Genomic DNA, 16,810 nt, shown 5'->3' on the forward strand with positions numbered 1-16,810 from the left:
ACAGCCCTGGGTGAGCTACTTGTAGCTCTGCGTGATGACTCACATACATGTGCATGACAACACTGCATGTGCATGTGCATCTATGTTTATTCTGACGACACGGTACATGCCCGGTCATAAAGCCACACTGTATTTGCTTTGTGCTCCCATTTAGCGCCACGCAATGCATCTTCAACCACGCCATCTTCCTCCTTTGACCCCTAAAACCTTTGCTTTAAACGATCATTTCTTCAGCTCCGCCACATTTAAATCTATTCTCTTTTCACATCGTTCACCTGCTTTTGTGCATCACTTCCATCACCCTGTTCACCACCTCCGCCTGCCACAACACACATGACATGTGAAAGATACATTAGCCAGATGAGCTGTGTTTCGCCCAAGGCCACTTCTGCACCGCTGAGAATCTGACTAACCGACTGTCTGGAGCTTATTGTGGCCACATCAGATGCTACTAAATGGACGATTGAATGCCACTATTGTGTTCTCAACAATGTGAGCACAAGACGTCTCACAGGATTTGTGTTTGTCTGTGCGTAATTTGTGTACATATGTGCCATGCTTTCAGTGAAGCAAATAAATCCGAGCTTTCTAATGTGCAAAATACAGTAAAGGCAACTGACAGTACTCCATTGCCATAGCAACACCATTCATGTGAGAGACGTGAGTGCAGCATGTTCAACCTCAGCAAATCTCACGGGCTCACTGCACCACCTGATGGCCTGCAACCAGCATGACAGTGGATGCAAGCTGTGTGGGTATAACAGACATGTCCTTTGGGGTTTACAGTCTTGATCATTAGTGTTGACTCGTTCTTTTCAGAGCAGTGGGTTTAAATCTCAACAACTGAAAGCAGTCATGTTAGTGCAGAAAAGCAGAAGAAATCCCTGATTGCCCACCCAAGAGAAACCAGAGGAAAAGCAAGAAGAACGAAAACATAAAAAATAATCTCCAGGAACCCACAGTGCAAGGACAGAAGTCAATGTCTCTGCCAGTCACCAGTTTCTATACTTACCGACTGGCTGCGGGGCATGTTGGAGGATTTCTGTTATAGGGAACACCAGTGGTTCAATTAAGTTATTTCTTAAGTATTATACATCATAATAAAGTGCCAACCATATGTTTTGATATGTTCTACCATGAGCTAGAATTAAACAACAAAACACATTAGGAATTCAATAAAATCAGCCACTCTAAAAATGTGACCTAGTTATACATCTAGCTTTTACACAACATGGCCTGGTTTCAATACAAGGCTGGCCATTCCTGATTATAAGTCCATTACTAATATGACCTCCCACTGAAGTAAAAACAGCTGCTTGCTTTTTCTATTCCAGCAACATCACAGCAGCAGTTTTTCACAAACGGGTAAAAACAATGCCATAGGGGATACTGCATGTCTTGTGATTATATGTGCCATCAGTTCTTGCGTCACCCAAATATAACTTTACATCTAAAGCTAAAAAAGAGCATTATAAGAATAGCCAGGATCAAACAACTGACATTAGGATTCAGAGAACGTTTTCATAACAAAGAGTCTATTGTGTTTTCCATACTGTGCCACAATACCTTCAATAAACTTGCAGATTTCTTCTAGACACTCTTTATAGCTGTAAAATAGCTTCTCTATGTTGGTAGATGTTGAGAAATGCGCTTGTACATTGGATTGCGAAAAGCATATTTTGTTCAAATGCAACAATAAGCAATAACTTCATGGAAGTTAAAAAGAAACTCTGGCGAAAACATCGGATGCACCTGCAGAGCTGAAATTCAACACCTTCATGTACGTGAAAAAATACATTTTACAATTTAGAAACAAATCTCTCTCGTCTTTATCAAAAGAGGGCATCCCTCTGTCTTTGCTGGACCTCAAGTGTATACGAAGTGATTCAATTCATTAGCCGATTAACCTCCTCCATGAATGTTATTGTTATCTCTAGCTATATGCAACCTCAGCTAATGACTAACACGAGGCATATGCGCGGCAAACGAATGAAGTTACGAGTGCCTGCAGTTAAACGGGCAAATGGAATCTAAGCAACGACAAACAAAACATACAATAACTTTGCAGGCGGGTGTAGTTCGCGGTGGACAAACGCAAAGCTATGACAAAAGAGTTGGCTAGCATTCAGTGCTAGCATTCAGTATTGGCGTACGTTAAATGTTAGCAACAAACCTTAGCTCTCCCAGCCTCTAGTTTCCTCTGCCGTTCATCTTCATCCATCTCTTGGTTTAAATTAAACTATTAAAAGTTTAGGACATACGTCCTAACTCAACCGAAAAGCACAGCAGACCTTCACTTTGCATAAGTTAGCAAAAACAAAATCTTTGAGCTTCCTGAGACACAACTGTCAACAGATAATATTCAATATGGCCGCCAAGTCATTTCAACTCCGCCCTTATCGAGTTCCCATGGATGAACGGACCAATCAAATCCTTACATTCTGTATCTTCAGCCAATGGGGTTCGCGTCGCTCAAATATATTCCCGCACACATAAGAAACCACTTCCTAACTTGAGTGTCAGTGAAAACTGAAGTCGAGTTCACCAATGAAATGGCCGTGTCAAGTAGCCATCTTGGATTGACGGCACTTGTAGCCAATCAGAATAAGCAAATACAAACTTATGCCTCCGTTCACTTCTGGCTTGAAAGGAATCTCTACTGACTCAAGAGTTTAAATGGTAATAGATCGACCTTATTGATGACGACTTACAAAACTATCACGAAAGGTTAACACCATTCAGATTACATCTATTCAATCCATGACAAGTGTATTCCTTTGTAGTGTAGGATATCTTTAATAAATATACACATCTATCTAGTTATTTATATATAGATCAAATTACCCGAAAATATATCCAAGCAGGACCTTTCTGTCTAACTTTTATTCATTTAAAAACTACAAATCAGAAGAATAAGTGTGGCTGAACAAATGTGTTACTATTATTTCATGTTGAAAGTCTCACTCTCTCTTGCCTCTCTCAGCATAGAAACCAAGTAGTTATGCAAGTCATGGTTAGGATCCAGTGTTTAACAGTATCCTGTGGAAACCACTGTCTGGCTTTAGTCTTGCCTCAAACACACAGGTGTACACAAAGTCTGTGTGACTCCAAATGCCAAGACTTCAGGTAAATTAGATATTAAAGGCATATATTTCCATGTATGACAATAACACATGTTCATGTCTTTTTTTTTTTTCTTTTTTTTTCTTTTTTTTTTAGCATGGCACTTCTATGATTGATCAGATAACAAGGCTCAAACACAAACTGCTGGAGAAGGTAAGTAAGAAGCTCATCTGCAATTTGTCAGGTGTAAAGATATTGCTTAAACTTTATTTAGTTTGGTCATATTCTCTGTTGAATAAATCAGCATTCTTTATGTTCTGCTTTACTGACGTCAAAATCTTTAAGAGATATTCCTCACTTGCATTTCTAGAGACTGGAAAACAAAAAGCACAATATGGATGACAGAGCAGAATCTGCCCAGTCTGCAAGTAAGATACTTTAAAACAAGACATGCGAGCACATAGAGGAGGCAGGCATGAGGAAATGAAAAGTCAGGAGAGTTGTTTCTGAGAACGTGACCTTGTCTGTTCAGGGAGTTATGATGGACAGTTTGATCAACTGCACCGTGCACTGAAGCGGAAGCAGAAGCTACTGCAAGAGCTCAGGGTTTGTACACATTTTTTTTGCACACATACATGTTGTTATTTATTAATTCATTAATATAATTTCTAACATACTAACTTTCTGACATAACTAGTGCAAGAGAAAGATGACATCCCCAATAACTTAGAGCAGTTGATCAATATCTTAATCATTTAGTCTTTTGACATTTTGAGATGTGTGTAATTGTTGCATTTTGTTCATATTTGGTATCTTCTGTGTAGGAGCAGCACATGCTGGAGGACCTCCACAGACCTCACACCTGGGGAGGATCACAAAGACCATACAAGTCACATTTCTTAATGGCCCCTCAGCCACCTCCACCACTCCCACTCTACCAGCCGGCCCTGCCTCTGCCTCCACACATCATCCAACAGAGAGTGAGAAACTCAGCATTTAATCTCAAAAACACCCCAACCCCCCCAGATCTGTTACTCTGTTAAGTGTATTTGATCTTCTTTTCCTCTGCCTGATCCCCTTCTTATCCTCTGTTTTGCTCATCCATTTCCATTCACGTTATATATTTATACTGACACTGCTATTCAGACTCACTCGCAGTGAGTTCAAGTATAGTGTAAGTATAGTGCACATTAAATATGCAAAAGGCGTAATTATTATCCACTGACTTGCTTTCTTTTTCTGCAGCTACCCCAGCAGCCTGCCACCATCATACAACAGTTGCCACAACAGCAACCTCTGATTACTCAGCTTCCCCCACCCCAGCCCTACCCTGCGCCACGTTCAGGCAGCATTAAAGAGGGTATGCAACAGTAAGTTGAAATCTATCTTGCTTTGATTCTCCCTGTATTCATGTTGTGCATGTATGTGCAATTTGTTTATAGATATGGTGGAACTGATGCTGATGCAAAATGCCCAGATGCACCAGATCATAATGCACAACATGATGCTTAAAGCCATGCCTCCTATGACCCTGTCACTACCTGGAGGGCCAAGTAACTGGGCACCCCCAGCTGCATATCTTGAGCAGGTACATATAAACATGCACACTCTCTGACTCATCAGAACAGAGTCTCAACACTGGTCCTTTATAAAATTGTCATCTGTGTCTCTCAGCAAAGTCCCACATCTGTATTTCCAGGACAGTTACCAGGGCAACTCTATTTTTGTAAGACCAGATGTCAAACCAAGGAGAAGTGCTGTCCATCATCATCATCACTGTGTTCCTAACCCTGCAGCAGCACAGCTGCCTCCCATCAGCCACCCTACATGGCTACCAGGAGTTCCATCTGCCCAAGCAGGACAAGCAGAGGGACATCTACCCTCCATACACCATGCAACAGCTCCCTTTACACTCCCACCAGTCAACGTGTAAGGTTCACTAACACCAGGTATACTTTTATGTGCTAATGTACATACATAGAGAATTGTTTTATTCTGTTGTCTGTCAAATACATTAATTTGTTTTTGTGTGTGTATTTACAGAAAGATTGTGCTCTGAAAGTCCTCTGTTGTCTCTGACGCAAAGATGCGTAGGACACAAAAGCAGGTCAATCATAAGAATCCTAGAAACAACCAGAAACTTCACACTGCAGCACGTGCACTAATGGAATCTGATGGACAATTTGCTGATCCTCGAAATATTCTGAAGTATATCGTGTGGATGGAAGACAAACAACAGCAGATAGCGTTCACTACTGCACATTAGACTATAACGTTACTTTTCATATGCTCGCTAATCAAGATGGAGATGACGGGACGCGACTGGCCTTCTGTAAAGATAGAAATACCCTGCCGCGATTAGTTCCAGCAGACGAAATATGGAAATGGCGAGCCATAATCGTACGAAGAAAAGTAGACAGGAACAAAAAACACTATCGCCCGAACAGGGACTTGAACCCTGGACCCTCAGATTAAAAGTCTGATGCTCTACCGACTGAGCTATCCGGGCTCTGCACGAATTGTTTTGAGGGCCTTTTTAGAATTTCACATAATGTGAAATGTTTCATACTGCTTAGAGGTTTCTCCGGTTTCATAACGTTACAATGTTCTGTTTGTAGCTAACGTTAGCTAGCTACCCAAGCAAATTAAAGCCGTATGCTAACACTAGCCGATTAGCCGTCGGCTCATGTGTAACGTAAAGCGACTAACGCAGCAGCCATATTCAAAAAGTCAGCATCCGTCTCATCTTGTCGTGGTAGTTGCCTTTTAAGTCTACAGACAAAAACATTGCCTAGTCTTTAATGGATGAATTTACAGCTGTACAAAATGGTACTTTACATGATCTATAAAACAAAAAAAATTCCGACACAATCACTTTTAATAGAACATCGCAGTGAATCCCTTCATCAATGACCACATTATCAGTCTAGGTTAACGGTGTGCCAGTGATTTATCCCCATCCAAGTACACAACAGAACACACGACCTTGAATCACAGCTGTCAATCATCATGGCACGTCCCTTCGATAAATAATTACAAAATATATATATGAAAACATACACATACAAACAAGTGACACCCTCTGCATTAACGCATTATTAAAGTGCATAAGAATTGATGCTTAATGACAGGGAGCAGGAGAGTCATGCTGTGATTAATCAGAAGTGGAGGAATGTCCTGTACAGTGTTCTTACTGTGGGATGAGTTACAGCTCTTCAGAAGAAATGTGTGGATGACAGCCATGCACTCGTGGTTGAGGGCTTTCTGTATGGCACAGGAGTCAATATTACATGCTTAAAACAGTCTTGTTTGTCTGTTGCACGCTTTTGCAAGAGCTGAAAAACAGCAAAAAACCTGGGTTAAATCAGATTAATATGTGTCCGCAATGTCGGCCTTTTAATTGTGTAAATTTGATCAATTCAATATTCTGAATGATTGCTGGGGAAATAACATTTATTTACAAAGTACGTTGGTGTGTGCAGAATACCGGGCAAAGCTGTACAATTATCTTTTAGTGCAAATGGAGGCAGACACTGGGAGAAGTTTAAGAAATTTTAGGAAAACTCAAATGAACTTTGTAATGCAGTGAATGCAGAAAGCAATCAGAAAATGTGGAGTAAAACATGTTATTAAAAAATGTCAAGCGATAACATTGAACAGTGACTTTGATACTGTTTGAGGCCTTTGTATGTTTTGCTAAGAGGCAGAATGCAAGCTGAAACCTGCTACTGGTGTAAGAACAGATGCAATGAAAGTCAGTGTATTACCAACAACTTTCTGAACACATTTTAGGCAAATTGTTTGTTTGTTGTTGGGTTTACAGCGACAAAGTGCCAAGGATACCTCTAGTAGTGCTAACGTGTTCAAAATTTCTGTTTACATCACAGTAACACATGCACCTTCATTATGCAATCTTTTTACATTACAAAAAACTGTAGTGTATTCTGATGGTATAACAGCGACTAAAAATGACTTGATCCTGGAGGTCCTCTTCTGATACACAACTTCAGATATGTACCCTGTTTGCCTGTTTAGGCATGTATAGTTAGTAATATAGTATCTTTAAATGGTTTATGGTGGCATCAGTCGTGACCTGGCCAGGTCATTAGTTGAGTGTTTGGAGAGATCATGGTACACCACACTTGCACATGCCCATCTTCATCTGTGTCCTATCAAAGGGTCAATCCTGGACAATTGTGTGGTCAAGAACCAGGATGTTTGGTTATCTACAGAGGGTGGGATGCTCACACTTATTCGCATGGCTTGGTTATGTAACCTAAAGTGAGAGAAAGAGATCAAAAATGTCCATTTAGTTGTAGTGCACACAGACAAATTAACATAGTCATTCAAGTCACACACAGACAGCATTCACCTTATGGATATGAGGAGGCATTTCATCCTCTGAACTTTCCTCTGGTAGCGGGTCATGGTGTCGTGATGCTGCCTGACCCTCCTCCGCCCACCCTCCCATGGGCACACGGGCCGACCTCACTATTTTCCCCCCTGCGCTGAAAGAGTCTGGAAAACAGAAATGCATAGACAGAATAGTTGAGAAGAGACAGCAATTAGCACCTATTCAGCCCTCAGTTAATGTAAACAAATAATGAAATACTAAGTCCTACAAGTAAATAGTTTTTAGACTAAACCAAGGAGTACAGAACCACTGGTAAAAGTAAGGGCTCAAATAAGATTCCATTCAAATGGATGTGGTATGAAACATGGAGATATCATCAAAAAGACCTGTGGTGGGTCCACTGAAGCGCCGCTGGGTGCTGCTCTGTGATGAAGCCCCCTCCTGGCCCAGTATGGTACTGCAGGTGGCTGAGGCTGAAGTGGGGATGGCACTGGGACTGGGAACTGTGGTGGGGAAAGTGTGAGAGCGGGGGAAATTTCTGGAGTGAGGGTGGGGCTCGCTCCTCACTTCGTCTGGGACGCTGTCACTGCTTTCGTCACTCTCCTGCCTGTGCCATGTGTGACGGGATAGCTCGCCACGGGACTGCTGCTTGTGTAGCTACAAGGAAGAAAAAGATAGAAGAATGAATGAAAAGCTGTGAGATATTAAAAATAAGACCAATGTGTGAGTGTGCTGCCATTTACTCCCAGTTTGTGACTCCCACACATGCTCACGCACAATTACCTCATGTATGTAAAGTGCATGGATGCTCATCTCAGTGGAGGCATACTCTGACAGGACCAAACTGGTCAGCTGACCCTCCCATGCACTGCTGCCTGAGCTCACAGTCCGGGCATCAGTGCTACGGACAGAGAATTCAAAAATGTGGAGAAAACATGAAGAGGAGGTGATACAGAAGGAAGATGAGAAAAAGAAAGGAGAACACTGAATATTAATTAGCGTTTATGAGTTTTTTTCAGCATGAAAGGAACTGAGCTGAGGCAGAATTCAGAAGCAGAATTTCCCTACCCAGAGCCTGCCATTGCTTTGCTCATGGCTGAAGTGTGGCCAGCAGCCCTGTGAGCGACACTCAAACTGCCTCTCAGGTGAAGACTGCTGCTGACTGGGGAGAGAGAGCGTAAGGCAGATGCTCCATCGCTTATGCCAGCTGCTGCGTGATTGGTCAACGAGCTGTCCCTGCCGAAATGAACGGAGGTCAGGGTGGAGGGACCTCCCAAGAGGTTTGCAATGAGGCTCCTTGGCTATAAGAGAAAAAGGAGAAGAGGCAAGAGAGAAAATCCATTTTTGAAGATGTGATGAAATCTGACCTTTGACTACTGTGACAGACTGTTAGTTTATCACTGTACCTCAGACTCAGACAGGGAGAGTGGATGCGTGTCTGACGGAGCCCCCGTGGCCTCTCTGTGAACTCGTTCTTTCAGCTGGCTGATGAAGTGTGTGGTCTCCTGTGGAGGCTGCCACTGGGGGTTGGTGATGGCAAAGTGCATCAAAGATAACTCTGTCTTCCCGTCCTCTGCCTGTTGGTAGATAGACGCCTCTGTCTTCCCCTCTGACATCCACTACAGAGGGAGGAGAGAGGGTCAACCCACAGACACACACAGACTCTCATTCACTCATGAATCTAATGCATCTCACACAGTCTGTACTTTATTTAGCTATTTGCAAAAGTGTCTTTATCTGTGTATGTCTGTGTGGCCGCTCTTAATGAGGCGGCTCCTCACCGCAGGATGTCCATGCTGTCTGATGTCCATCTGGGCAAAGGAGCAAGTGTCTCCTACTCCGACCACCTCCACAGTGAAGTTTCTGAAGAAATCAATGATCTCCAGAGACTTCCTCCTCAGACAGAAGATCAGGATGATGGGAGTCACCACTGGACTTATCAGCTCCTCTAGAATAAACACCTGGAAGCAAACAGAGGGGAAGGGTTAAAACTGTGCACAGGCACATCAAAACCACTGAACCTCTGATTGATACTGTCTACCGTGGAAAAGGCCTACAACACAGATTTGACAAGTTAATTCCCATGCAATTATTCTGAGTTTTGATATTTCTTCCCTGTTCAGTAATCATACTCACTGCTTTGTACTGGAAGAGCTGGGAGAACTGGTCACGGGTCTCATATCTATGTGCATTGCCCTGCCAGTGGTCAGGCATGTAATGGATATGAGCCAGGATGACCCGCAGCAGCTGCTCCGGACAAAACACCATGTTCTTATCAGGAATAAATGATCTGAAGAGAGAGGTCGTGGAGAAGAACTGAGTGGAACAACTAAAGAGATTCAAAATCAAAGGAAAAGATTTAACTACTCTGTGGAAATGTGCTTATAAGTCTGGAGTATACAAGACTGAAAACATTCTTATTAAGATAAAAAAAAACAACATTTCTTTGTGAGGATTTCTCAAAACAAATCACATATTAGATCCTACTGTTTGCGAATATATAATGATCAGTATTGATAGAACTGGATTTTTCCTCACCGTGCAATTCGTGGGAAGGCTCCCAAATACCTCATTCTTTCAATTTACAGCTATTAATTAGGCTTCAAATAGTCGAGAGCTTAAGGAAGGAAACCCTCTTATACTCATCAGTTATACAGCAGAATAAGCCGCTGGAGAGCATTAACGGGATTACAACTCTGGGTGGCTTTAACAGGGCAATAAAGAAATGGCTCACGGTTAAAAGCCCTAACATTCCCCAAAGTTGAAGATTTGTGTCTTACATTCGTGTTTTAAATTTGTACCTGATGCTTGCCGTTTCATTTCAGTTTTATAGTGATTAATAATGATAAAGTTATGAATTTGATCTTTTTTAGTTCAAACTGAAATGAGTAGCTGCTACATTTTTGCTGCAGTCTGTGTAAATAAAACCATTAAGTCGATACAAACGTTATATTTGTACAGATTAACTGGGTGACAGTAATCTCTACCTGCAGACCGTGATACACACTCCAAGCAGTGTGATCGACGACAGAACATGTTCCACTGCGAGAACATCCTCATCGTAGATAGTCAGGGCGATGAGGACAGCCAGAAGGGACCCGGCGAAAAACGCCACATTTTTAGCAACCACGGTCAGCAGAGGTGAGAGGAAACAGTTCATATACTTGGATGCAGCCTGAATGAAACAGGAACAGAGAAAGAACAAAAGGAAAAGAAGGAAACAGATTTAATTATTATCTCCAGTATAAGAGGCACCAGTATAAGCAGTAAAGGGATAGTTTGGCACAGCCGCCGACTACAGTCACTGTAGGTAATACACTGATTATGGATGCATACGTCATACAACTGCACTTAAAAAAACCTGAGCTATCCCTTTAAGAGCATGATATTAATACTACTACTACTATTTAAAGAAAAATAACAAGTAGGTGTCCCAAAATGGACCCATTTTATAAAAGTAGGTTTCAGAGGAGAAGCATCTTAACAGCATCAACTGTTGTCAGGATCAAGCTCGTACACTGACCTTGTAGCCTTTGCTGAGACGTGACATGAGCTCATGGTCCAACTCATTGAAATGACGCAGGTAACATCGTCCATACAGAGACCAGCATCTCGCGCCCAGGGAGCCAGGCTCTCGCTTTATCACCTACGTGCGCGCACACACACACACAAACTATTTCCTAGAGCACTAACTGAAAAGGGAATTGTGTAAGTTTGTATGTGCATGTGAACCACTTACCTCTGTGTAACTGAAGAAGGCGTAGAGAATCTGCCACACCAGAATGACTGGACACAGCAGCAGATTGGCAATCCCAATCCACAGAATACGGGATGCCAGCCTGTCTGCCAGCTCAAGCCTGTTACCTCCCCTCTTGTACTCTGGTTTCAGGCTCCACTCGTTCTCAAACAGAGAGCCTTTGGTGCAACCAAGAAAAAAACCAAGGAAGGTCATTTGTAATTCTAAACCTCGACAAATAGGCAAATATATGAGTGCATGCATGCAAATGGTTCATTTAACCATAGAAATGCAGACACATGCTGTAGGAATCACACAGAACATGTACACACCTGGCCCCCAAAAGAAGATGAGCTCAAAGTTGTACTTCAGACCCCGGGTGTAGAACACACACTCGCCGAGTACAGGAGGTCGAAATCGCACAGGAAGGAGTGATTTATTCACCATGGCAACCTAGAGAAGTACACAAAGAAAGCTTTGGCACACCTTATCATTATGTTTGCAAGGAGCTGTGTCAGACATGAATAGTCCAGCTAACAAACAGCGTACCATGTAGTTTTTAAAACGGAGGATGCGGTGGTAAATGTCGAGCTCTGTCAGTTCTTTTTTGTGGATGCAGATCTGGTGCTCCTTCTGGATCTCCACTATCCTGGCCTGAACCTCCTGCCATGTTGCATAGGGGAGTTCAGACTGAAAGGAAAAGGCACATTGAAGGTTAGTGGATACAATGACTCATTCTATGTGAATCTGCCAACAAAACAAATCTTCAATACCCCTCAAATAATGATTGGCAAACATTACTCTGTCTCACCATGGTCATCTTGAGTGCATTGATGTAGAAGGACCGGATCTCCCAGTAGCAGCAGACATTGTAGATGAATTTGACCAGGCGGTGTAGCCAAAACACCCCAGAGATTATCAGCACAAAGATCACAAATGCATTGTCTCGAATACTGCGGGACAAAACATTTACTTGTATGACTGAAAGATGTAAGTAGTCAACATTGTTAAGATCTAAATGCTTTGCACATTTAATACATCAGCCACAACATTAAAACCACTGACGGGTGACATAAATAACATCACTCTTGGTCCTTGGGTCCTGGCAAATGTATAGATGTCACTTTGACACATACCAACCACCTAAACACTGCTGCAGTCCAAGCACACCCCCCATGGCAAGGGCTGTCCCGGATGGCTGTGGTCTCCCCCAGCAGGACAATACAGCGCACCACACTGCGAAAACTGCTCAGGAACGGGATGTGCCAGACCAAGCCCGATCCAAGGACGCCCCACCCCACAACCCACAGGACCTGAGTGTCCATGCACCGATGGGTCAGAGCTGTTTTAGCAGCACAAGGGGGATCTACACAACATTATGCAGGTGGGTTTAATGTTGTGGCTGATAGGACTATAATTTAAAGACACTGGAGCAAAACTTTGTAAATAACTTATGACACATAACTTATGACACATTGCAGCTTTGGTAGCTGACTAAGTTGACTAAAGCGTCACACTCACCGGGCACTGCAGACATCCACTGGGAGGAAGGCATCTGGCAGGGTGACTTTTGATGAATCGGTGTGATTTACAAACTTGTTGGCAAAGAGTATGTCATAGTCCACACAGTTAGCTAGGAACACTGTGAAGCCAACCACAAACAGCAGCTGACTGCATGGAGAAAGAAAGGAGGAGGACAGGGCAGGAGAGAAAGTAAGAAATCACATGTATAGGACACATCAAGCACTGAGCCAAGATTACTTCAAAAACTTCATTTTTGGTGGAGAGGATACGTACACGAGCTCAAAGATCTCTCCCAGCAGCATACAGGTGAATCCATTCTTCTGGTGCAGATTATAAACGTAATAGACATTAAGGAATATTGTAACTGCATCTCAGGTTAGCAATACTGTTTGAGTCAAAACTTGAACACACTCAGAACACTAGACATTAGGAATACATGCCAAAACCAGGTAAAAGGATATTCTCTGGAAAAACAGGTCCAGGTTTTCAATGTGGTGCCATTGAGCTGCAAAAGATTTTCAATAAATCATGAATGGTGTTGTTGTTAGATATCAAATGTTTCTGATTGACTGATAAGGTCGTGGTTTGTTTGTGATTTGTGTACGCATCTCATACATTTGGCTCCTTCAGGCACATGCATCAGCAGGTTCTCCTCTCCGGGGGGAGAGTCGCTGTACGACGCCTCCAGGCGCTGGTACTCTGTGTCAAAGTGCGCCATAGTGACATCAGCTTCAGTCTCACCAAGTAGCCAAGCCCACTGCTACAGACTGGAGCACAGAAAATGATGGGGAGAGATGAGGAGAAGGTAAGAGGGTCGAAGGTAGACAGATGAGAAGAGAGAGGAATATAAGGAAAGTTTACACATCAGATTTTGGTTAATAATCAACACATTATAACACTTGTACACCCTGTATTTGGAAAACATGTTGTACACCCTGCAGTCTATATTGAGGCCTCCACATTTACATTAGCCTTGATGTGGAGGGAAAAAAAAACTGTACTTTGCCTTCTGAGGGGAGGTCACAGGTTAGGAGCTGGTTTCTTTCTCACAAAGGGGTTCAAAACTAGATTTCCTGTGCAAAGCCTCTTTACCAAAAAATGCAACTCTGGACTACTGAACTAGCTTGACACATTTTGAGAAAGAGCAGTTATAGAAAACGTGCCGCAGAAGCACAGCAAACTTCCTGTTGTGCAAATGAAATGAGTATCTCCTGAGTGCAGAAAACTTGTGGTATACCCCCTTGATGTTGCACCTGCCCTTGTCAATCAGACTGGAACAAACAGTAAATGAAACTCAAACCAAGACCTGCCAACAAAAACCTAAAAGCCTCCTGGTAGATAATAATATCAATTATGATTTGCAAAAAACTAATAAACCTTTATTTAACCAGGTAAGTTCAGTGAGATAACTTTCATTAAAACTACATACACAAGAGCATTAACAGCACAGACACATATAGTGCAATAATGAAAAAAACACTATGAATATGAATATGAGCAATATGAATTACTTACAGAGAGGCTACACATTTCTCAAGACGCCACATATTCACTGCATATTCAGTTTAAGTTCTGGTTTAACCGCCTACAATAACTATTTTATGGCGTAATGACTGTCCTTCCAGCACAGTCATTACATCACAAACCAAGGCCCTCCTTAGGCATGTAGTTCATGCTATCGGCTGAAAAAGGATGGTGTGCATATGTGCCAGCTACACAAATATGCTTACCTCCATTGCAGTACAGTGTGTCCTCTCCAGCCCTGGTATTGACTCAACATTCCCAGCTGGAAAAAGGAAGAGACGTTCCCCTTAAAGCTGCCCTCTTCAATCCAACACAGGACCACAACAGACTGTAGGAAATGGCTTTTTTTTTTTTATGACATATTTCTATGCAGGGGCAACTTGCAGCACTGCACACACACAAAAACAACAGAAATATCTGAGTGTTGCTGTTAAGTAAGCTAGCAGCGACACATGTAACGAAGCCACAACAGGAGGACTGCTTCAGGTGTTGTTGTTGTCGTGGTTTGACAGCGGAGGCCTGCCTCCCTCACATGAAACATGCCACCTCTCAAATCCGCAGGAAGTCCTTACCGTTGGGTTCTTCTCCCACCGCTGCGCTAGCTTAAAACAGCGTATCCACCGGGATTTTATCTGACTATCGTCCTGTTTTCGTTTTCTTTTGGCTCCCTCGACGCCAGTTTCATTTTCGAAATAGCTAGCAGTGTGGCGTCCGTCACAGCTGAGCGACAGGAGCGTTATCCAATCATGAAAAGAATTCCTTAACGGCAAGAGCAGCAGCCAATCAGATGCAGTTAGAGGCGGGCTGTAAGAAAACATTGGATAGATAAGGGAAGTCAGCGACACGCCCTGCATGAGTCTCCCTGCTGACTTAATGGCTCTTTACTACCACCACCTGGTCGTTATTAGTATTACTACAATACTGTCAGAGGTACTGTCATACTGGAGGTGTACCCTTGGTGATGCTGCTTCATGAAAAGTCTAGATGTACATTAAAACTAATAATAATCATCAGCATTATACTAATTGATATAGTATTTATTCTTATATATACAATTATCATTGCCATTGCAAAGCTGTTACTTTTATTTTTCATATTTTTCGTCATTGACTATTTGTTGATTTATATCATAATAGAAAATGGAGCATGGTTAATTAGAGTACTATTTATGATCAACTGTACTACATGATCACACAAATTATGCATCATTCCCAATATTGTGCTATTATATGTAAGTGTGCTCAAAGCTTAAAAAGGGATAACAATATCAATAATACAATACATTATGGCTTTACAGACATTCTTACTATGTGGCTAACAACACTTAATAACACTGAAGCTTTGTGTGTGCATCATGTTTCGTTGAGCCTCCATGAGGTTCGGGAGCTGACTCCACTGGACCGAGGTGATGCTTTGGAAAGCCAAGCAGACCCTCTGTCGCTCTCTGCTGTGATGAATATTCATGTATGATTGTTAAGCCTCTGGAGTGACAGCTGGGCTTTTGTTCACTGTGTCACTGCATTAGTTACAATGTTAACACCAATCACTGCATGTGTACGTGTGCGTGCGTGTGTGTGTGTGCAGGCTACATGCACCTTTGTGTATTGAACTTACTAATGACGATTTCATTACCCAGTGTCCCCAGACAGAAGTGTATTAATAAGCAAGTTTCTGTTTTCACACACAGACACACAACAGAAGGAGACACACATGCGCGCACACACACACACACACACACACACACACACACACACACACACACACACACGTCATTACTGTTTGCTAACTGACAGGTCAGGGTGCTGTTCCACCTCCCTCTCTCTTACACCTCCACAGTAAAGCCCTCTGTCTCTTCCTCATCCCTCCCCTCTCATTTTTCCCATGATGCAACCATTTCTGACAGTGTGTCTGTTTGTTTTTGTGTGTGTGTGTGTGTGTGTGTGTGTGTGTGGATGGAGGCTTTAAAAAAGGGCAGGGGTGTCTTGAGTCTGGGGGAGTCTGTGTAATCCGGTTATTATAGTGATCTGGGCAATTTAATCTGTTCTGATTAGGATTAGACTTCATTTATCTTAATCCAGTAGAAAAAGTCTGTCACAAAGCAGCCGACTCGCAGATAAACACCAAACGGTAACAGACACATAAAAGTAAAATAATGTGTAAAGTTTGTTATCTCGTCAGATCTTTTTTTTTTTCTTTACCACTCCTTTTGTTATTGTATGATATGATTGTGGACTTTCATATGTGTGTGTATGTGTAAGCATGTCTGCTCTGCTGCAGGCTATAGCTGGCTGATTAAATTACCCCACTGTCTGTCGGGAATTAGGGGGTTGCATTGACAGCTAATTTGGTCCAAAGACGTGCTGTCATGCTGCCATGCAACTCATGGGTGGTGCTGGGATGGCAGGGGTGGGGGGTGGGGTGTGGCAGGCGGGGGGTGCTGGGAAGGGGGCAGGGAAAAGGGAATCAGGATGAAGTCATCTCTCTGGAGTAATTTAATTAGATCCTTCCTGTACGTGCACCCATGTAAACCCTACATAGCAGGTATGAGATCCACACACACACACACACACACACACACACACACACACACACATACAGGGGGTGACGTT

The 16,810-nt window shown here is 42.6% G+C and overlaps 3 protein-coding genes and 1 non-coding gene across 7 annotated transcripts in view; 1 reads left to right on the forward strand and 3 right to left on the reverse strand.

Moving 5' to 3' along the window:
* pcnt (pericentrin) overlaps positions 1 to 2,381 on the reverse strand; it is a 35,429-nt gene extending 33,048 nt beyond the window's left edge. For 2 of the 3 annotated variants that reach the window (XM_076748239.1, XM_076748238.1), the window contains exon 1: positions 2,174 to 2,381. In XM_076748239.1, the coding sequence (XP_076604354.1) occupies positions 2,174 to 2,221 (48 nt within the window). In that variant the 5' untranslated portion in view covers positions 2,222 to 2,381. Of the gene's footprint in view, positions 1 to 1,012; positions 1,039 to 2,173 lie in introns of those variants that run through there. The other variant, XM_076748240.1, reaches the window with a different exon arrangement.
* A 730-nt stretch (positions 2,382 to 3,111) lies between these two features.
* c14h21orf58 (chromosome 14 C21orf58 homolog) lies at positions 3,112 to 4,996 on the forward strand. The gene is made up of 8 exons (XM_076749067.1): positions 3,112 to 3,126; positions 3,220 to 3,276; positions 3,434 to 3,491; positions 3,596 to 3,669; positions 3,888 to 4,043; positions 4,309 to 4,423; positions 4,506 to 4,651; positions 4,763 to 4,996. Exons 1-8 carry the CDS (start codon positions 3,112 to 3,114, stop codon positions 4,994 to 4,996), a joined length of 855 nt encoding a protein of 284 aa, XP_076605182.1.
* A 503-nt stretch (positions 4,997 to 5,499) lies between these two features.
* On the reverse strand, positions 5,500 to 5,572 carry trnak-uuu (transfer RNA lysine (anticodon UUU)). The gene has a single exon. It is a non-coding gene; the product is annotated as a tRNA-Lys (tRNA).
* Positions 5,573 to 5,846: 274 nt separating this feature from the next.
* Positions 5,847 to 14,939, reverse strand: atg9a (ATG9 autophagy related 9 homolog A (S. cerevisiae)). 2 transcript variants are annotated; one of them, XM_076748558.1, is made up of 20 exons: positions 14,774 to 14,939; positions 14,408 to 14,589; positions 13,293 to 13,444; positions 13,139 to 13,182; positions 12,951 to 13,015; positions 12,675 to 12,824; positions 11,965 to 12,106; positions 11,703 to 11,843; positions 11,486 to 11,606; positions 11,157 to 11,332; positions 10,941 to 11,063; positions 10,405 to 10,592; positions 9,554 to 9,707; positions 9,199 to 9,378; positions 8,824 to 9,036; positions 8,486 to 8,718; positions 8,201 to 8,318; positions 7,804 to 8,074; positions 7,436 to 7,581; positions 5,847 to 7,339 (listed from the first exon to the last, which is right to left on the reverse strand). In XM_076748558.1, the coding sequence occupies exons 3-20, from the start codon at positions 13,393 to 13,395 to the stop codon at positions 7,331 to 7,333; spliced, it is 2,577 nt and encodes an 858-aa protein (XP_076604673.1). In that variant the 5' UTR covers positions 13,396 to 13,444; positions 14,408 to 14,589; positions 14,774 to 14,939; the 3' UTR covers positions 5,847 to 7,330. The 2 variants fall into 2 exon arrangements, with proteins under 2 accessions (XP_076604673.1, XP_076604672.1); XM_076748557.1 differs by having other exon boundaries at positions 14,408 to 14,463; positions 14,774 to 14,924.
* Positions 14,940 to 16,810: the final 1,871 nt, after the last annotated feature.

This window comes from Chaetodon auriga, chromosome 14, assembly GCF_051107435.1.
Source record: "Chaetodon auriga isolate fChaAug3 chromosome 14, fChaAug3.hap1, whole genome shotgun sequence".
In the NCBI taxonomy this organism is placed as follows: Eukaryota; Metazoa; Chordata; class Actinopteri; order Chaetodontiformes; family Chaetodontidae; genus Chaetodon; species Chaetodon auriga.